General features: G+C 52.1%; 2 protein-coding genes across 5 annotated transcripts in view; both read right to left on the reverse strand.

The window, feature by feature from the left end:
* The window catches only part of NOS2 (nitric oxide synthase 2), a 110059-nt gene extending 106504 nt beyond the window's left edge, over window positions 1-3555 (reverse strand). For 3 of the 4 annotated variants that reach the window (XM_062215610.1, XM_062215607.1, XM_062215606.1), the window contains exon 1: window positions 3471-3555. The gene's annotated coding sequence lies outside the window, so the exon portion shown is untranslated. Of the gene's footprint in view, window positions 1-1966; window positions 2050-3470 lie in introns of those variants that run through there. The other variant, XM_062215608.1, reaches the window with a different exon arrangement.
* On the reverse strand, window positions 967-18340 carry LYRM9 (LYR motif containing 9). The gene is made up of 4 exons (XM_062215612.1): window positions 18247-18340; window positions 5766-5908; window positions 3471-3563; window positions 967-2118 (listed from the first exon to the last, which is right to left on the reverse strand). Exons 1-4 carry the CDS (start codon window positions 18254-18256, stop codon window positions 2101-2103), a joined length of 264 nt encoding a protein of 87 aa, XP_062071596.1. The 5' UTR covers window positions 18257-18340; the 3' UTR covers window positions 967-2100.
* Between the last annotated feature and the right edge of the window lie 1283 nt (window positions 18341-19623).

The following is a 19623-nucleotide window of genomic DNA, read 5'->3' on the forward strand; positions in this document are numbered from 1 at the left end:
TTAGTCTTCCCACCCCATGGGATGCAGAGCCTGTGCCCAAGAGAAGAGGGAGATTGACAGGTCAACAAACCCGCAGAGTGACAGGGCTGGGATTGCATTCAGGTCTGTCTGGCCCCAGAGCCTTTTCTGGCAGGCCACCCTGCCAGGCCCCTTCTTCCATCTGCCTGGAGGCAACTCTGGAAACTCTCCACTGGGTGCATTTAGGACCCGCTCAGCCCCCATGATGCACTGCAGGTCTGGTAGGGGTGGGAGTCTGAGGGCAGAGCCCCCAGCATCCTGCCTCTCCTGCCTGGGGGCCCCTCCTGCACTCCCTGGTACACACCCCAACCTGGCATGGCTCACCACCCTCTCTAGCATCACAGCAGCTGGAGAAGAGCAGTCAACACACAGTGAAGCAGAGTGACCCTCGTCGGTTCCCTGGCAGGCCAGCCCCATGCCAGAGCTGGGCATCCACTGTCTAATGCCCAGGTGAGCCAGCACACCTGGATCAAGACGTAGCAGTGAGTGGAAGGTCAGGGAAGCAGCCCCAGAGGCCAGACCAGAGCAAAGGACACCAGTTCTCTTCTAAGCCCTGACCACCCTCACTCACATCTCTGCTGCTGGTGAAAGGACCCGGATGCAACCAAGCCCACTTCTGTGATCATACAGTGACTCTGCTAACCCCGGTTTCTGAGGGGCTGAATGGCGAGGACTGGGATGGGGGATGGGTTCAGCTTGTGCCTGACCTGCAGCCCCTTCAGCTTGCCCTCACCCTGCAGGGAGACGCTGACCTCATCGGTTCTTGTCTAGCTGAGGGACCAGCACCAGGTTATCTCCTCTGAGGAAGGATCCCACATGGGCAGCTCAAGCCTGCCATGCCTCTAAGCCCTTGGCACCTGCGATGGTGGCACACAGGAGGGGAACATCTGCTTAGGTAATGAATGAATGAACATATCAGTCAAGAGGAGACAAGAGCTTTCACAAATAGATACATTTACTTCATTAGTTCTTAGTCACATACACATAATTATATTTGAGTCACCTGAAGTCACAAAATTGCAAGGACACAAACACACGCAAGCTCCTCCCTGCAGCAGAGCGCCCTGGGAACACCCACGTCCCTGGGTGGCTTCAGTCTGCATCCTTCAGCTGCTCCACACACTCTGGCTGGTTCTCCCTGGACTGCCCTCCTCTCCTCCCAGCTTCCATCTGTCCACGATGGTGGCCAAACAGGGAAGAGCCACTGAAGACAGACTGCAGGTTTCTGCGAAGCCCGGCCACACCAGGGTGCACTGTAGCTGCTCTGCTGCCCTCTCTTGCTATGCGCAGTGTGCACACCTCACCCCATCACAGACCCTGCACACTCCTGAAGGCAAAGGCCAGGGCCCCCACTTCTTTGGGCATGGTCAGCCAGTACGAGGAAGAGCAGTGCTGGGTGGACTGCTGGGTAGGACACACCGGCGAGGGCTCAGGGACCACAGGCAGGAACAGGACAAGCTACAGCAGAGGTATGCAGAGTGCCAGGGCAGCAGAGGAGGGAGCGGCTGGGACGGCTTCCTGGGAGGGGACATCACCGGCACCACTGGGGGCCATACCCCTGGTGAGGCACTTCAGCTTCATCTGCCCTCATTCCCACAAGGCAGGCAGGAAACAGAGCTGGAAGGCCACATGAAAAGCCACGGAGCTGGGATTCAAATCCAGATCTGTCTGGTTCTGACACCCATCCTGTTCCCACTGCACGGGCGGCTATGCGAGGGGATGTCTGCTCTGGGACTCCAAGAAAGGTAGAGCGACCGCCAGAACAAATGAATCACTTTCAGAGCAAAGTAGAAGAGCAGGAAGACAAAGATGAAGAACACGCAGAAGAAACAGAAGAAAACCACGTTCTCCCCAATCCTCGCATCATGACCAGCCGGGATGGCAAACATAAAGCATGCTGGCAACATGACTGCGCCGAAGAGCCTGGGGCACTGGCAGTGTGTCGCACCTGCTTTCTGGTTCTCCCAGCCAACCAGGCTGGTGAATGTTCCAGAATGGTGGCTGCTGATTGGTTCCAGGAGAACAGAGGTCTCTCAGTTTCAAGTGGCTTTGCGACAGCTTTCCTTGCAGGGCCCTGGGTTCTCAGTTTTGCTTTTTATACTGCAAGAAGAGAGAGGAGAAGGGGGTGAGGCAAGCCAGCCAGGGAGGGAGGACTGCACAATCGAGGCCTTGCCTGGCTCCTGCAGGGCTTCCTGGAGGTGGTGAGACCCAGCCAGGAAGCACTAGACCTCTTTAATGGACAACGAAGCTGAGGGGCTGGGGAGGGAGGATAATAAACTGGGTATATCCGAACTGAAAAGTGTGGTCATGCACCCTTCTCTCTAAGCCTTATTTTTTGGGAAAAAAATCTCAGGTAGAAAAGGACCCTCAGAAGCCAGCTGAGTTCAGTCAGTGTTTTAAAAATGGATCCTAGGCCATATCCCTAGAGACTGACTTAGAAGCACAGGGAAGGGGCACCCTCCAGCTCCCTGGGTCACTCTAGCTCTGAATCCATGGACCAAGAAGTCAGCTGCATTCCTGACTCACTCCCTTCCTCCACCAAAACATATCCTGTTTCTTTTTTTTTTTTTAAGATATATTTATTCATTTGAAAGGCAGAGTTACAGAGAGGCAGAGGCAGAGGCAGAGAGAGAGAGGGAGGTCTTCCATCCGCTGGTTCGCCCCCCCAAATGGCTGCAACTGTCAGAGTTGGGGCGATCCGAAGGCAGGAGCCAAGAGCTTCTTCCGGGTCTCCCACACAGGTGCTGGGGCCCAAACACACTTGGGCCATCTTCTGCTTTCCCAGATCATAGATCCAGAGAGCTGGATCGGAAGTGGAGCAGCCAAGACTCAAACCAGCTCCCACAAGGGATGCCAACACTGAAGGTGGTGGCTTTACTGCTACGCCACAGCACCAACTCCCAAAACAGATGTTTAAATGCTTCCCTAGTACTCCTGCTTTAGTGTGGACACTCCAAGAGACAGGGAGCTCTCTCCCCCAAGACACAAAGCTATCGCCAGCTCTGGCACTACCACTCTCTTCCTTCTCCCTGCTGCCTCCTCTGAGCCCATTCAGCAGCTCTGGCAGACACCTGCCTCTAAACACAAATGCTAATGCACACCCTGGGGGTCAGCAGGAATGACTCACCCATGGGGGAGACCTCTGTTTTCACCTCTCTCAGCCCCAGATGGAAGCATCTGGGGAGTGAGGCAGCAGGTAAGAGTGTTTTCTGTTTCTCTCTAATAACTTTTTTAAGTGACTAAGGGTAACACACACACCTTGCAGAAAACAAATGCCGCCAGAAGGGATCTACCATCACTTTTCAGTTTCTGGTTGAGGGGAGCAGCTGGCTGGGAATGCCTGGGCACGGGCCATTCTCAACTGCGGGGTAGGGGCGACTCCTAGTGGCCATGGAGATGACAGCCATCATCAGCCCGGCTGGCAGTGGAGATGGCAGCCATCAAGCGCTTACTTTGTTCATGATCCAGTCGGCATCTTCAATGGCTCTTTTAATAATCTGCTGGATTCTCTCAGGGTTGTCTTCATCTGAATGAACCCGGAAACTCTGGCAGTAAAAACATAAAGAAAGATGAGCAGGCCAGACTCACAGGGCCAGCAGCTGCCGAGCACGAGCCAGGGGGCCAGGTACACTGCCCGGCCTTTCAACTCGGCATCCTGCTCATCCTCCATGCACAGCTAGGGCACTCACACTGAGAGATGAGAGGCAGAGGCTCAGGAATCCCAGCGGGCTGCTAAGCAACCGCTTCTGAGCCCTGCCGTCTTTGACTGCAAAGCTCACACCCCTGCCAGCAGGGCAGTTGTGAGAAGGAAGCCTGGCCCCTGAGTTACCCCCAGTCACGCTGGGCCCCAGAGGAAATTTCCACCGCTGGGTCTAATTTGCTCCTCACAGGAAGCTGCTTTGGCCAGGGTGAGATCTCTGCACGGGCTCTGCAATGGTGAGGAGCAGGGCTTCTCTTGGCCCAGCTGAAAAAGCCTTGCAGAGGAGGGGAGGGAGCAGGAGAGGTGACTCTGGGAAACGCAGCCAGGCCCAATCCAGAGCATGAGCTGCCGGCAGCTTTTTCTTTTTTTTAACTTTATTTATTTGAGAGACAGACAGGCAAACAGATCTTCCATCTGCTGGTCCACTCTCCAAAAGCCTGCATTGGCCTAGATGAGACCTGGCTGACGCCACAGGCACTAACTCCATCCAAGTCTCCCACATGGGTGACAGGAAACCAACTTCCTAAGCCATCACTGTTGTCTCCAAGGATCTGCATTAGCTGGACGCTGGAATTGGGATGGAGCTGGGACTCAAAACCAGGGATGTGGGAGTCCTAACCACTAAGCCAAACGCCTGTCCCTGCTGTTGGCTTCTGACCAGATGTTCACCTGGGAAGCAATCAGAGATTCAGGTGCATTTATGCTGTGCTCAGGGACCTTCAAAAAGAGAGAGAACCTCCCTCCGTGTCACTGCCAACCCCACAGCCCTCCTGCTCCTCTGTAGGAGCCACCCCAGCACCCACCTGTGGGAAGCCCTCTCCAACTCCCTGACAGGGCTAACTGCTCCATTCTCCAGACTCCTACACTCCTCTGTTGCTACCTGGTTGTTTTTCTCTTTTCAATACCTGCTAGGCCACAGTGCCGGCCCCTATATTTCCAAGAATTTTCATTTTAACTTTGTTTGGAAATGATTTCTAGCTTATACAAAGTCTGCAAGACTAGTCCAAGAATTCGCCACCAGGAGCAGGTATGTGGTGCAGTGCCTGAGCTGCCACCTGGGACAACCCACGTGCCATATCAGAGCACCTGGTTCAGGACCCCGCTACTCTGCTTCCCATCCAGCTTCCCGCTAATGCACCCTGGGAGGCAGGATGGCTGCAGTGCCTGGGTAACCGCCACCCATGTGAGAGACCCTGATGGAGTTCTTGGCTCCTGGCCTCAGCCTGGCCCAGCCCTGGCTGTTGCAGGCATTCAGAAAGTGAACCTGTGGACAGAAGATCTCCATCTCTGTCTTTCAAATAAAATGGAAAAAAAAAAAAAAATCCACTAACAGAATCACCAATTGTTAACATGTTGCCACATTTGCTTTATCTTTCTCTCTTTTTATCATTAAGTGTAAGGTTTTCTTCAAGGGATTTGAAGGTGAGTCCAGCCCTGATGCCCTGAAACCCCTCCACACACACTTCCTCCGGGCAAGGACGCTCTCTTACAGAACCAGCAGAATTACACGTGGATATAATGCTGTTATCGAATCTCATGCATTGCTCCAGTAATGTCCCTCCCAGCAATTGGTTTTTCTCATCCAGCTTCCAGAGCTGTCACAGCTCTTTACTCCCCTTTAATCCAGAGCAGCTCCTCTGCCTTCCTTTGTGTCTGGTGACACTGACACTTGTGATGAAAACAGGCCAGGTAGCGATGTGACAGACAGCCCGCAGGCTGGGTTTCCCTGACGTTTACTCACCAGGCTGTACGGCACTGGCTGGGATGCCTGTCACAGGAAGCTGTGTCCATGCTCTGTTGTGTTTGTCCACTGAGCTGCCTGCCTTAGGCAGACCCTGGCGAGAGGCTGGGAGGTACATGATGCTTCAGTGACAGACAGGAGCTGGGCTGCCCAGCAAGGGTTTCCCGTGGCTCTTCCCAAACCATCGCCCCCCACCCCCACTACCACCTACAGTCTACACTATACCTCGGCCCTGGCCTCCGACCCCTTATTGGGCCCCATGAGAGGGAGCGCCCTCACCCCAGCCCCAGCGTACCCTGCTCTCACCTGCCTGATAGCATGCTTGTAATGCTCCCGGATGCCCTTGGTTGGCAGCTGTTGGCAACAGCGCAGCAAGTATCGGTAGAGCTGCAGCGGCCTCTGCACCAGCTCTGCCCCTGGAAGTGGGGCCATCTGGGAAGACCCTTGTCCTGGAAAAAACAGAGACTGCTTGTCAGGCATCAAACCAAGTTCAGGGGCCCCAGGTCCCAGCCCTCTGAGAAGCAGGTCTGATGCAGCCCAGTGGCCATCAGGAGCCTCCTCCATGGAACCTGCCCCGGGGCCCGGGGGCAAGGGCAAGCATGGAGGGAGATACCTCAGCTCTGGAGTCTTTTTTCTGGAGCTCTACTCCAGGGACTGGGTGGCAGGTGGCACTGGCAGTCAGAACTGGCGTAAGGGCACTGGTGGCAATCATGGAGAGACCAACTCTTATGTCATCGAGCCAGGGCAGGCACCAGGCAATGGAATGCCGATAGGTATGAGCAGGGCTTCCCTCAGCTATAGCATTACGTTATTAAAAACACAGTCTTAGGCCCACCCAGACCTCCTACAGCAAAGGTGGGGAACCTTTTCTCTGCAGGTCCATGTGGATATTTACAGCATCATTCATGGGCCATACAAAATTATCAACTGAAGAATTAGTCTGTTGGTGCCAGTGCTGTGGCACAGCAAGTTAAACCTCCACCTGCGGCGCCAGCATCCCATATGGACCTGGCTGCTCCTCTTCTGATCCGGCTCTCTGCTAGTAGCCTGGAAAGGCAGTGGAAGATGGCCCAGGTCCTTGAGCCCCCACACCCATGCCGAAGACCGGGAAGAAGCTCCTGGCTCCTAGCTTCAGATCAGCCCAGCTCCAGCTGTTATGGCCATTTGGAGAATGAACCAGCAGATAGAAGACCTTTCTGTCTCCCTATCTCAGTAACCCTGCCCCTCAAATAAATTTTTAAAAATCTTAAAAAAAAAAAAAGGGGGGGGGGGTTAGCCTGCCGTGGATTTATTGAATTTCCAGTCCCTCCTGTGGTTGCCTTGGCAGGGCCAGACCACATGATCTCAGGGGCCTTCTGCAGCCCACAGGCCGGACGTTCCCACCCCTGTCCTACAGCATGCTAATGAGCTGCACAGCAGAACTGCAGGCACACCAGAGTACAGGAGCAGGTGCAGGTGGGATCACCCCGGTGCACGGGTCTTCATATTTACTGTGTGTTAGTCACAAGAGTAACAATGGGCACTCATTCTGTTCTCATCACTCTATGTGTGATTAATGCACACACAGAAAACTAGGCACAGAGAGGTCTGGGGACCTGTCCAGGATCACACAGCTGACAGAGGTAGAAACATCTGAACCCTTACAGTCTGACTCCAGAGCCCATTAAAAAAAAAAAATGGAGGGGCTGACACTGTGGCACAGTGGGTTAATGCCCTGGCCTGAAGTGCCGGCATCCCATATGGGCACCGGGTCTAGTCCCGGCTGCTCCTCTTCCAAACCAGCTCTCTGCTATGGCCTGGGAAAGCAGTAGAATGTCCCAAGTCCTTGGGCCCCTGTACCCGTATGGGAGACCTGGAAGAAGCTCCTGGCTCCTGGCTTCGGATTGGCGCAGCTCTGGCCGTTGTGGCTATCTGGGGAGTGAACCATCTAACAGAAGACTTCTCTCTGCCTCTCCTCTCTCTGTGTAACTCTGACTTTCAAATAAATAAATAAATCTTTAAAAATAAACAATTAACACTCTCAAAAAATTTTTTTTAAAAAAATGGAGCGGTATTGTGGCACAGCAGGCTGGAGCATCGTAACGTTCCATATCACAGTGCAGGTTTGAGTCCTTGCTGCTCTGTTTCCAACCCAATTTTCTGCTGATGTGCCTGGAAAGGCAGCGGAGCACAGCTCAAGTACTTGATTGGGCCCCTGCCACCCATGTGGGAGACCAGGAAGGAGTTCCTGGCTCCGGGCTTTGGCCCAGCCCAGAATTTGGGCAGTGAACCAGATGACCAGATGGAGGATCTCTGTGTGTCTCTCTCTATCTCCTTCCTTCCTCCCTCTGTCAGTCTTTCAGATAAGTAAATAACTCTTTTTTAAAAAGTGTATTGAGGTATGTAGGGGTCTACAAACAGTTCATGGAAAATGCATCTTATGAAAAAACTATGCAAGGATTTCAAATTTTTTGCCCCAGGGGCAGGCATTTGATTCAGTGGTTGTCACCACTGGAGGACCCCCCCCCCCAATTCCATATCGGACGGAGTTCAGGTTCAAGTTCTAGCTACTCCACTTCTGACCCAGCTTCTTGCTAATCTGCATTCTGGGAGACAGTGGGTGATGACTCAAGTACTTAGATCCCTGCCAGCCACATGGGAGATGAGACAGAGCCCCAGGTTCCTGGCTGCTACAGGCACTTGGGGAGTGAACCAGTGGACAGATCTCTCTTTCAAATAAAATGAAAATAAATTTTTAAAAATTAAAATGGAAAAATTAAATTTTTACACCAAAATAAACATCTTTTAATTCCATTTTTTTTTTTATAGGCAGAGTTAGACAGTGAGAGAGAGAGAAAGACAGAGAGAAAGGTCTTCCTTCTGTTGGTTCACTCCCCAAATGGCTGCTACAGCTGGCGTATTGCACCAATCCGAAGCCAGGAGCCAGGTGCTTCCTCCTGGTCTCCCATGGGGTGCAGGACCCAAGCACTTGGGCCACCCTCCACTGCACTCCCAGGCCACAGCAGAGAGCTGGACTGGAAGAGGAGCAACCGGGACAGAACCAGCACCCCAACCGGGACTAGAACCCGGGGTGCTGGCCCCGCAGGCGGAGGATTAGTCTAGTGAACCGCGGCACCAGCCTTAATTCCAATTTTTAAAAAAGATTTATTAATTGAAAGTCAGACTTAGAGGGGGAGACACTGAGAGAGAGAGAGAGAGAGAGAGAGAGAGAGAGAGAGATCTTCCATCTGCCACTTCACTCCACAGATGCCTGCGACAACCAGGGCTGGGCCATGCTTAAGCCAGAAACCCAGAACTCCATCAGGTTTCCCACCTTGGGTGACAGGGGCCCAGGCACCTGAGTCGTCATCTACTACCTCCCTGATGTATGAGCAGGAAGCTGAATCTGAACTGGAGCAGCTGGAATGCTAACCAGAACTCTGATACGGAATTCTAGCGTCACAAGTGGCAGTTGAACCCGCTACGCCACAACCTGATGGTGTTGGGATATGTGCACATCTGAGAACTGTCACCCTCATCAAGAGTAAACCACTGCGGCCCTCAAAAGTTACGTCGTGCTTCTTTGTGATCCTTCCCACTGCCCTCCCCACTTCCTCACCCCCAAGCAACCACTCATCTGCCTTCTGTCATTTTATAGGGTTCTGCATAAGCGGAATTGTGGAATAGGCTCTCTGTCTGCAGAGTACGTATTCCTACCCTCTGTATCACACCAGCTCTCTCCTCAGAACCCACAACTCTTTTTTGAAGGAAACTATCAGAGTACAGAACGTAAGGACTTGTTAAGCCTTGGCCTGCCCCTCCCTGTGCTCACCTGCCCACAGGCCCCTGCCTGAACCTCTGCCCTCGCATCCTGCATGGGGCCCCTGCCTCCAGCCTGTCACTCCAGTCTCCTCCATGCTCAGGGACCAGTGCCCTGGCACATCCCAGATCCCCTAAACCACCAGTGCATCGCCCCAGTACTCTTGCACTTGCAGCTGCTAGAGTATGGAGCTCCTTTTCCATCCCATCCTCATGAGGAACCCCATTCATTCTTCCCAATCCAGCTCAGGGTCACTCCTCCAGGAAGCCTTCCTTACTGCCCCTCCCAAGGACAGAGGGACCCACTCTGTCCTTTGTGGGGCTGCCATGCTCTGTTCCTGGTGCCAAACAGTGCTTCCCACACCGGCAGGGGTCCCTCTGTTCCCAAGCCTGAGGGTCTCCCCAGGTGTAGCAGGCCTCACAGTTTACCAGACGGAAGTGAATGAAGCTGTTCTCTCCTCTGGTGCAGACTTCCTGCGTTCCAGATGAAAGAACTAAACACAGATGAGGCGACTGGCTCTAGTTTTTTAAAGTCACATAAAAAGAGAAAGATAACCCCCTGCCTTCCGCACCAAGGGAACCAGAATGCTCCACCTCTCGGACGCCTTTGAACCACAAAAGGAAACTCATCAGGCCACTGTTTCAGAAGCTCTGCCCTCCTGGTCCCACACCACCACCCAACCGTCTCCACAGGTCCCTTTGCCCTTGCTCCTGGTTCTCTGGGCTCTGGCTCCACGCCCTCATTCTCCCTCTAGTAACAGTCCCTGGGCCGCTCCAGCTGCCCCCTCCCCAGGTCTCAGCTCTCACCAATCACAGCCCTGCACCCACATTGGCCCACAGATGGGCACATGATGCAGCAGGCTGGTCCAATCAGAGCAAATCTCAGCACCTCTACAGGAGCAAGGAAAAGGATTCCAGCTCTTTCCCCTAGACTCCGGGCCAAGAGGACCTGCTCCTCTTGTGCCATGAAGCCTTGCTGCCTCTTCTCGAAGCCAGAGGCTGCAGCCACGAAGCAGAAGGCAGGGCTGTGTGCCCAAAGAATGCACTGACACTTAAAACCAGCCCCAGCCCTAACCTGTCAATGCTCTGGGCCAACTCATCCTCTCTTGCCAGTGGCTTGGGTTTGCTGTTTTGTCACCTGCAACCCAGACCTGGTGGACAGATCTGAACTCCCCAATTCTACTTTCATGATGAGCTCCAATGGTTCCAGCTCTAAGGGTGAGTCTAACACGATGGAGCCCCTCAAGGTCCTCCTGCTAGGAACCGTCAACCTTCCGGGCCGACCAGACATCTGTTTGCCCAGGCAACGAGGAGATCCCATCCCCGGCGGCCAAGCGCTTCAAGGGCGACCACCGAGGACATACCACCGAAGTCCCCCACCTGATGGGCAGACTCCACTGGCAGGCTTCCCCAAACTATAAAAAGTGCTAATCAAATATTGTAAAATGCTAGTCGTGTAACAGATGGTTACCATCTGCAGTCCTCAAAATTAACATTTGGAAAGAGCATAACTCCTTTTCGTTATTTAAAAACCCAAGCAATACTTAGTAACCAACCCAGCAAGTATGGGCGGCAGATTATTTTCAGCTCAATTATAAGACTTAGTCATTCTCAGTAATAACTAGTAAAGAATACATGTGTGGGTCCACTTAAAAGAGCTCAACTAAAAATGCTTTAATTTAATTTAAAGTGTGGGCTTGCTATTATTTAAGGGGCAATGAATCTCACAGCATCATTGCTAAAACTGTGGCCGAACCCCCGGTCCTGGCAGTGCTCGCTTTACTTACCCTGCCCTGCCCGCCGGCCTTTACCTGGGCTCCCACTCCTGCCTCGCCCCCACTCCCTGCCTCTGTAACGGCACCTCCATCCTCCCGGGCAATCCAACTAAAATCATCAGGCAACCTGGACCCGTCCCTTTCCCTCAATCCCAGCCTACTGGTTTCTAAGCCCTTTGAAATTCCACTTCAGAAGGCCCCTCCTCTCAACCCCATGCACACTGCTGGCTCCAATGCCTGTCGCTTCTCACTGGGACAATCGCAGCAGGCCCTTACCTGGACTTCCTGTCTTCCGAGCCGCTCCACTCCAATCTACTCTCCACCCAGCAGCCTGGGTGGATCTTTGTGAAATATAATTCTCAGGGTACCCTGTCCCTTCCTAAAAGCCCTAAGACCCACCCCTATCTTCACCATTCATAGCAACTTTTCCCAAAATGTGGGACAAATGCCTGAAATTATTGTCGGCAATATACAGACAACATATTTTTACTGTGATGGTTTTATATTTATTTTCATGTTTCTCCCATGTGAGGAGGCTTCTACTGAGATATGAACTCCTGTCAGCCTGGCCCAGTCCTGGCTGTTGCAGAATCTGGGGAGTTAACTAGTGAATGGAAGCACTTGCTTGCTCTCTCTCTCTCTCTCTCTTTCTCTCTCTCTCTCTCTCCATCTCTCCTGTCTCTATCACTCTTTCAAATAAGCAAAAATAGTAAAAGTTAAGAGGTTTATGAAGAATTAGAATCAAAAGATAAATGGGTGGAGCTAGCATTGTGGTACAATGGGTTAAAACCACGGTCTGCAGTGCCAGCATCCAATACTGGCATGGGTTCAAGTCCCAGCTGCTCCACTTACAACCCATCTCCCTGCTGATGCATCTGGGAAAGCAGCAGAAGATGGCCCAAGTCCTTAGGCCCCTGTACCCATGTGAGAGACCCGTAAGAAGTTCCTGGCTCCTGGCTTCAGCCTGGCCCAGCCAGGTAATTGCAGCCATTTGGGAAGTAGACCAGTGGGTATAAGACCTCTCTCTGTGTCTCTCCTTCTCTAACTCTTTCAAATAAATAAATAAATCTAAAAAAAGGGGGGGGGGGGGCAAGTACTGTAGCACAGTAGGTTAAGCTACACTTGGATATATCCATATCAGAGTGCTTGGTTCAAGGCCCAGCTACTCTGTACTTTCTTTTTTATTTTTTTTTTTAAAGATTTATTTGTTTATTTGAAAGTCAGAGTTATACAGAGAAAGAAGGAAAGGCAGAGAGAAAGAGATCTTCCATCCGCTGGTTCAACTCCCCAGCTGGCAGCAATGACCGGAGCTGTGCCAATCCGAAGCCAGGAGCCAGGAGCCTCCTCTGGGTCTCCCACGCGGGTGCAGGGGCCCAAGGACCTGGGCCATCCTCCACTGCCTTCCCAGGCCATAGCAGAGAGCTGGACTGGAAGTGAAAACAGCTGGGACTTGAACCGCCGCCCACATGGGATGCCAGCACTGCAGGCGGCGGCCCTACCCACTATGCCACAACACCGGCTCCTGCACTTTCTTATTTTAAAGATTTGAAAGGCAGAATTACAGAGAGGCAGAGGCAGAGAGAGATCTTCCCATCTGATGGTTCACTCCCCAAATGGCTGTAATGGCCAAAGCTGGGCTGATCTGAACCCAGGAGCTTCTCCGGGTCTCCCACGTGGGTGCAGGGGCCCAAACACTTGGGCCATGTTCTGCTGCTTTCCCAGGCGCATTAGCAGGGAGCTGGATCAGAAGTGGACAGCCAGGACTTGAACCAGCATCCATATGGGATGTCGACACTGCAGGGGGTGGCTTAACCCACTATGCCACAGTGCCAGCCCCTACTCTGCACCTTCAATACAGCTTCTTCCTAATATTCCTGGGAGACAGCAGGTGATGGTCCACATTCTTGGGTTCCTGACATCCATGTGGAAACCTGAATAGAGTTCCAGGCTTCTGGCTTCAGCCTGACTACTGCAGGCATTTGGAGAATGAACCAGCAGATGGAAGATATGGGAAAATGCCCTGATTCTTAGGAGACGCAAGCAGAGGTGTTCCAAGGTAATGTGACAACAGGGCTGCAACTCACTTTCAAATAGTTTAGCCAAAGACAACACAGAGAAGGAAGTGAGGAAGATTTAAAAAAAAAAAAAAAAATGAGGCAAAATGTTAAGATCGTGCTTGGATGACAGGTGGGAGGAGTGGACATGATGCTGTAATCTCAACTTCTGTATCTTTGGAAATGTTTTATGAAAGGTCATCTAACAAACCTCCCTGGCAGGGAGGGAGCCATCCTGCCTTCCTCCCTCAACAGGGAATGTGGGGGCACCTCTTTTCCTTCCGCTGAAGTGTCAGAAGGTCCCTCTGGTCCTGAGCTAAAAATCTGTCGCTGCTGTAAAATCAGACTCCCTGGTCTGAGCTCTGCCCGTGGGCCTAAGTCTTCCTCACCCTACCTCCACGTCCAGTTTCTCATTATTCCAAGTTAACTTTCCTTCGCCCTCACAGCCTCTAGAAAGCACTGTCATCCCCTCAAAGTTTCTCCACATGACTCTTCCTCCTCGGGAAGTTCCCCCAACACCAACAGCTTGGCTGCATCTCACCGATTCCACCGGCAGTGGCACTGTACTTCTTTTGACCAGGGAATTCAAGAAATGCGTTCAGATTGCATTCCCTGCTTGGGCCCTCCTGTGGCCTGGCATTCCCCTCGCCTTGTGGGGGTGGAGGTAGGGGCACCCCCAACCGCCACTGTTTCTCCACCCTGTATTTTCTTAGGTCAGTCCAGAGTCACAATCTGCCACCACCTTTGGGGCGCCTGATTTTCACCCAACTCAAGTCACCCAACAAAGGCACAGAAACAATCACCTGCCACGAACAAACACGCGATGAAGAGAAAAATCAGCTCTGGATGCCTCGAGCATCCATCACATGTGCAGCACCATTCAGCACGTGGAGCTCGGGCGGAGTCTGGATTCAGTCCTGGGACTGCGAAGATGAACGGCCTGCTGTACCCAGCTCTGCCCCAGGAGCCTTCTCAAAGCTGACGACAGGGCTCCCGGGCAGGGGAGGAGAGCCTGGCGTCTGTCATCTCATATAATCCCCACAACCACACTACAGGGTGGTATCATTAGCCCGTTTTACAGACGAGGAAACTGAAGTGCTGAGCGGTTAAGTCACTTGCCAAAGCCCACACAGCTAACACATGGGAAGGCAGGAACCAGAGCTAGGTCTACTTGATTCCAAAGTGCATGCCCTTACTTGTTTTGTGACATCACTTGCTTATGTCTACATCCGAGCCAGCCATGGAGTACTCAGAAGATTAGAGCTAAGGACCCCACAAAGAACATTCCCAGGGCCCACGCAGGACGGGGTTCAAACATCCGTAACAGCCTATTATCTGGTACTTCTCATTCTTCCCCACGAAACCTTGTTCTATGTCTTCCAGAGACGCAGGATATCATCTATAGCTCCCCTGCATAGAGATGAAAAGAAAGTCACCACACTGATATCAATGACTCAGGTAAAGGAAAGGACAACTAAAGAAATGCTAAAATTTTTTCAAAAAGGTCTTATGAAATCCAAAAGTGAATGTAACAGAATAAAGTAAAAGAGAAGATAAAGCCACAGAGGGAATTTCTTGGGAGCCGAGTGGTACAGCTACCCAGAAACGGGCCTCCAGTCCCATTTAACTCCATGTCTTCCTCCAAAACCTGTGTCCTGACACAGGGCACCTAAAAATAAGTAGGGAAGAGTCAGATATTAAAAAGAAATGGAACTGCAGAAAATAACCAGAAATCATGCCCTACAGAACGTTGGTGCAAGCTATATTAAGCCTGCACAGGCCACTTTTAAAATATGCAATCACTCTTCTTGATGGAAAAAGTAGAAAAATAAGAATGGGGGGGGGTGCTCCCTGCCCAGCCCAGTCCGGGGCTGCATCCAACAGGTGTGCTGTCTGCCAAGCTACACACGGGGCCTCCTGCAGTCCCTCTCCCAGGATGGCCTCTCCCACTGGCTCCCCAGTCCCCCGTGCCCCATTATCAGCCCCCATCAGCTCCACGGGCACCACTTCCGTTCCGAGCCTTGCTCAGACTATCCATACGCCTCCTCAGCAGCCTCGCTCCCTCCAGTTCCACCCAAGGACATGTCCTCTGAAACACTGCATAGATGATGACAGCTAACCGGGCCACTCTCCTTTGAAGCCTCTGAGAAGAGTTCTGTACCAATGGCTTCTGAAATCCGTCCCACCTTCTCTCATCAATCTCACCCCTGGCCTCCCTTCCCACACTTCCTGAATTTTAGCCATGTACTAAATTTGGAGGTAAGTTCCTGGACACTGGGATCAGACAGTCTGGGTTCAAGGCTGGTTCCCTCACTTGGTGGGTGTGGGATCCTAAACGAGTGTTTTGACTCCTATCTTGCAGTCTGTTTCCACCTGTTAATGGGGATCCAACAGCACTTTCTCCAGGGAACTGTTGTGCTAATGCTCTTTAAGCACTGAGTGTACCTAGCACACACCACGTGCTGAGCAGCTATTGCTCCTGTTAATATCACCTCCAGAATGTGCTGCGCTCCCTTACCTCAAGTTCCCATCTACCCCAAGGACTCCTCTATGTCCTGAAACATCCAGCTCCCCTGTCACTTCCTGGAGATGCTGGGCTCATGCTGTTCACACCCTGCATGTAACAATGTGATGGAAGAACACAGAGCAAGTCCTGGAGACAAGGACCCTAGCTGGGGCGCCTGCCTCTGTGGTTTACCAGCTGTGTGACTTCTCCTGACCTCCGTTTTCTCCCCTGCAAACTGAAGGACATCTCAAAGACCCAGCAAGCTCATCCAAGGAGAGTGCCCGGCACAGAGGTGGCGCATGCTTGAACAACACTGTCCTCTTTCCCAGTTTACCCGGCTGTGGTGTTTCTTGCCCACTCTAAGCTTCTGGGAGACGGAGACTGGACTACAGCAGCCATACCTCACAATTAACAATGCTCGGACTATAAGGAGGCTGAGCCCCTATCACATGAAGGCTGGATCTAGCTTCTTGTTTGTTCCCCTCAGTCCAAGCTGCCCTTGCCTATCCTTTACCAAAAGGAATTCGCTGAACTGAGTGAGAGGTATAAAGATTCTAATCACCAGACCCAAGGAGTCATTTGCTTCTCCAATAGATAAGAACCTTGATGGCCAGTAACACCCTGGGGTGGCTTGCGTAGAGGAATTCCAGGTCCCAGCAGAATCTAACTGCCAGCCATGTAGCCCACAGACCAACTGGAACCCACCTGGCTACCATAAATTCCCTAAAGAACACAGCATCACTGGCCAATCAAAGGAAGGTCAGAAGCTCCAGTGACCAACCAGGAAGCCCCAATTTCAATCTATATCACCCCTAACTCCTTGGGGGGCCTGGGAATTAAGCGATGGCTGCCCGGTCCCTTGCTCTGCACTTTGTAATAAATACCTCCTTTCTTCCTCCACCCCATTGTCAGAGACTGGCTTTTCTGCATACTGAGAAAGAGAATCCAGTTTGGGGGATCTCCAGTAACCCCCCCCCCCAACTAGCTTGGAGGGCTGGTCTGCAACAGCTTCAGTCCTGAGTGGGCATCTCACGGGTGGCACATTGGCCCCTGGCCTGCAGTCACCCTGGAGGCCGTCCAGCGGCTGCCTGAGCACTTGTCTCAGGGACAGTTCCAAATAGCTGACTGCTGACCATGCGTCACCAGCCTAAGACAGTTGGCCTGAAGTCTCAAGAAGACATCTTTGGTGAGTAAGGAGCTTGACCATGCCAATGCCAAGGTACATTCTTTTGTGCTAATTTGGTTCAGCTGTGACTGGACACTGAGTTTGAAGGGACTTTTCCCTCCTTGGAGCTGAAAGAAGTGCTGTCCCAGAGATGGCTTTATAACCTGCTGACCCTATCTGTCACCTGATTTCTTTGCAACAGGCCCAGCCCAGACAAATAGGCAATCAGAGCTGTATTCCACCTTGTAGCCCTTTAGGCTATATTCTGCAGAACTGGGAAACTTAGTTCTGAGCCCACAAGAAAGAAAAAGATGGTATTTTTCTGTAACACAGCCTGGCTTCAGTATCCTCTGAGACCTGGGAAATAGTGGCCAGGGACTAGATCCCTGGATTATGCTACTATCTTCCATCTTGAATTATTCTGTGAGAAAGAGTGAAAATAAGACACAACCTCCTATGTGCAAGCTTTTGTTACTCTATCAGAGTGAACCAACACACAGAAAGTGCAATATATCAAGAATACTGGTTCAGAAGAGAACCTTCCCCAGGAAAAGGGGCACGAGGGCATCCCCTGACTCTCGGGACCAGAGGATGGGTGCTAACCCACCAGATGACCACTCTTTTGCCCCTCCTTGGCCATATGGGGAGCAGGAGGCCGGGGCTGTTGGACGAGCCAGCTCTGAAGGCCTCCCCAGCCAGTCCAGCATCAGCCAGCCATGGGCTGTCCCATAGTTAGCACTGAGGTGACTGGAGGAGGAAAGGTCACACGCCCAGCAGGGCACTAAGTCTGGTCAGAGAGCCACTGTGGGCAGGCAGGACAAGTCCCACTGTGCCACATCCCCTTTGGAGGAACAAACAAGCAAGGCCAGGTGCCGGGCTGTATTTGGGTGCACCCTCGGTTCCTAACCTCTAGCCTATAAAACTGGAAGAATAACATCCCCTCGTGTCAGGATGACTCGAAACAGATGAAAGAGTTATCCTCCGCCATTTTCACTACTCACAATCCTGACTGGGCAGATGCCCAGTATTTGTTAATGACGACGGGTGGTCACTGAACAGGCGTGGGCAGCACCCAGGCACACGGTCATGACTGCAGGTGACACTGTGGGGCCTGCTGCTCCACCTCACTGCTCAGAACGGAAATATGAATGCCCCACCAGGTAAATACCACACAGAACACTACAGACATTCTATTGTGCTAGGCCTAAGAAATGATGTGCCAAAACAGCACAGCTTCAACCAAGCACAGGAAGTACGGCAAAAGCCACAGGAAAGCCTCTGAGTTTCTGGAAAGCCTATTGGCAGTATACAGATGTGGACCCAGGTGAACCTGGGGACTTTACATTGGTCAGCCAGACCTTTGTTTCACAGAGCGCTCCCAATATCCAAAGGAACTTGCAGAAAATAGAAAGTGTCGTTAGCCTCCCCGCCAGCAGGCCTATGCTCTCCAAGCTGATTCAGCACGCTGAAGAACCCATTCCCGATATACCTGAAGACATCGTGGTGAGATAAATCTGGGAGCCTGGGCCGATGGGCGGCTGGAAGGAGCGCGGACTGCCATCCCTAGTAGGGTGAGGGTGAAGCAGGGTGCGAGGACTCCCAGAGTAAGACAGTGTCTCCTAAGGGAACACGCAAGAAGGGGAATACAACACTTGACTGCAGCCTTCCTGGGATAGATTCACCCGCCCCTGCCGGGTTCCCTCTAAACTCTCCTATCTTGCCTGCCAAGAAGCCAGGAACAGATGAGCACTGTTTCATTCGAGATTTGAGGGCTGGGAATTAAGTGATCCCATGGTCCAAAATCCTTATACTCTACTAACTACGCTGTCTGGGAACTTCCAGTGAATCACTGTCAGACTTCAGGGATACACTCTTCTGTGTGCCTCTGGACCCTGAGTCCAGAGAGATCTTTGCCTGCCAATGGGAAGAGCCACAGGCTAAGACGAAAGAGCAATATTTCTGGACAGCTCTGCCCCAAGGCTTCACGACCTCCCCTGCCAAGGACTTAGAGAACTCCTACTTCAAGAAGGGCGTTCCTTCAATATGTAGGTAACATCCTGAGGGCAAGTCCCTCCAAAGGCTGCTCAGACACTGTGACCACTCTGAACAACCTGGCAGGAGAGGTTAGGACGTGTCACAGAAAATGGCTCAACTCTCCCAGCCCTTAGTAAAATACTTAGGGTTTGAATTAACACACGGCCAAAGAAATCTACTTCTAGACAGGGGGGAAGCAGCTGCCCGTGAAGCCATCCCCACTACCAAGAGACAACCATGGGGTCTGCTGGCAATGGCTGGCTTTTGCCACCACTGGGTACCTAATTTTTAACTGTGAAACCTCAGAAAGAGGCCTTTCAAGGACCTGATAGTGAGTTAGTGCAGAACGGGGAATGGCAGAGAGCCTTCCAGAATGTAAAAGACAGATTCGATGGCACCAGCACTGGGGTTGCCAGACTTGAGGAAGCCACTTAATCTCTTCATGCATGAGAGGCAAGGAGCAGGACTGGTTAACTCAGTGTTAACTCAGGTCTACGAAGGATAAAATGGTTGGTGGGGTACTTCTGAAAGAATCTTGACAGTGTCACCCAAAGCTGGTGGTTTTGAGAGAGCAGCAGCAGCCGCCTGCGACACACTAGAGGACGCAGGGACGGTGGCGCTGACAGCCCACCACCACCGCGTGCTGCCGCTCATAGAACAGAACCGAGGCTACTGGCTCACTTCTGGCTGCCTGGGGAAATACCGAGCCACACTGCTTGATAACCCAAATGTTATGCTAAAAACGATATCTCTAAATCCAGCAACCCTGCTCCCAGAGCCCTCTGGGAACCTGTGCGTGACTGTTTACAAATGACTGAACAAATGTATCCCA

This window comes from Lepus europaeus, chromosome 18, assembly GCF_033115175.1.
Source record: "Lepus europaeus isolate LE1 chromosome 18, mLepTim1.pri, whole genome shotgun sequence".
Taxonomy (NCBI): Eukaryota; Metazoa; Chordata; class Mammalia; order Lagomorpha; family Leporidae; genus Lepus; species Lepus europaeus.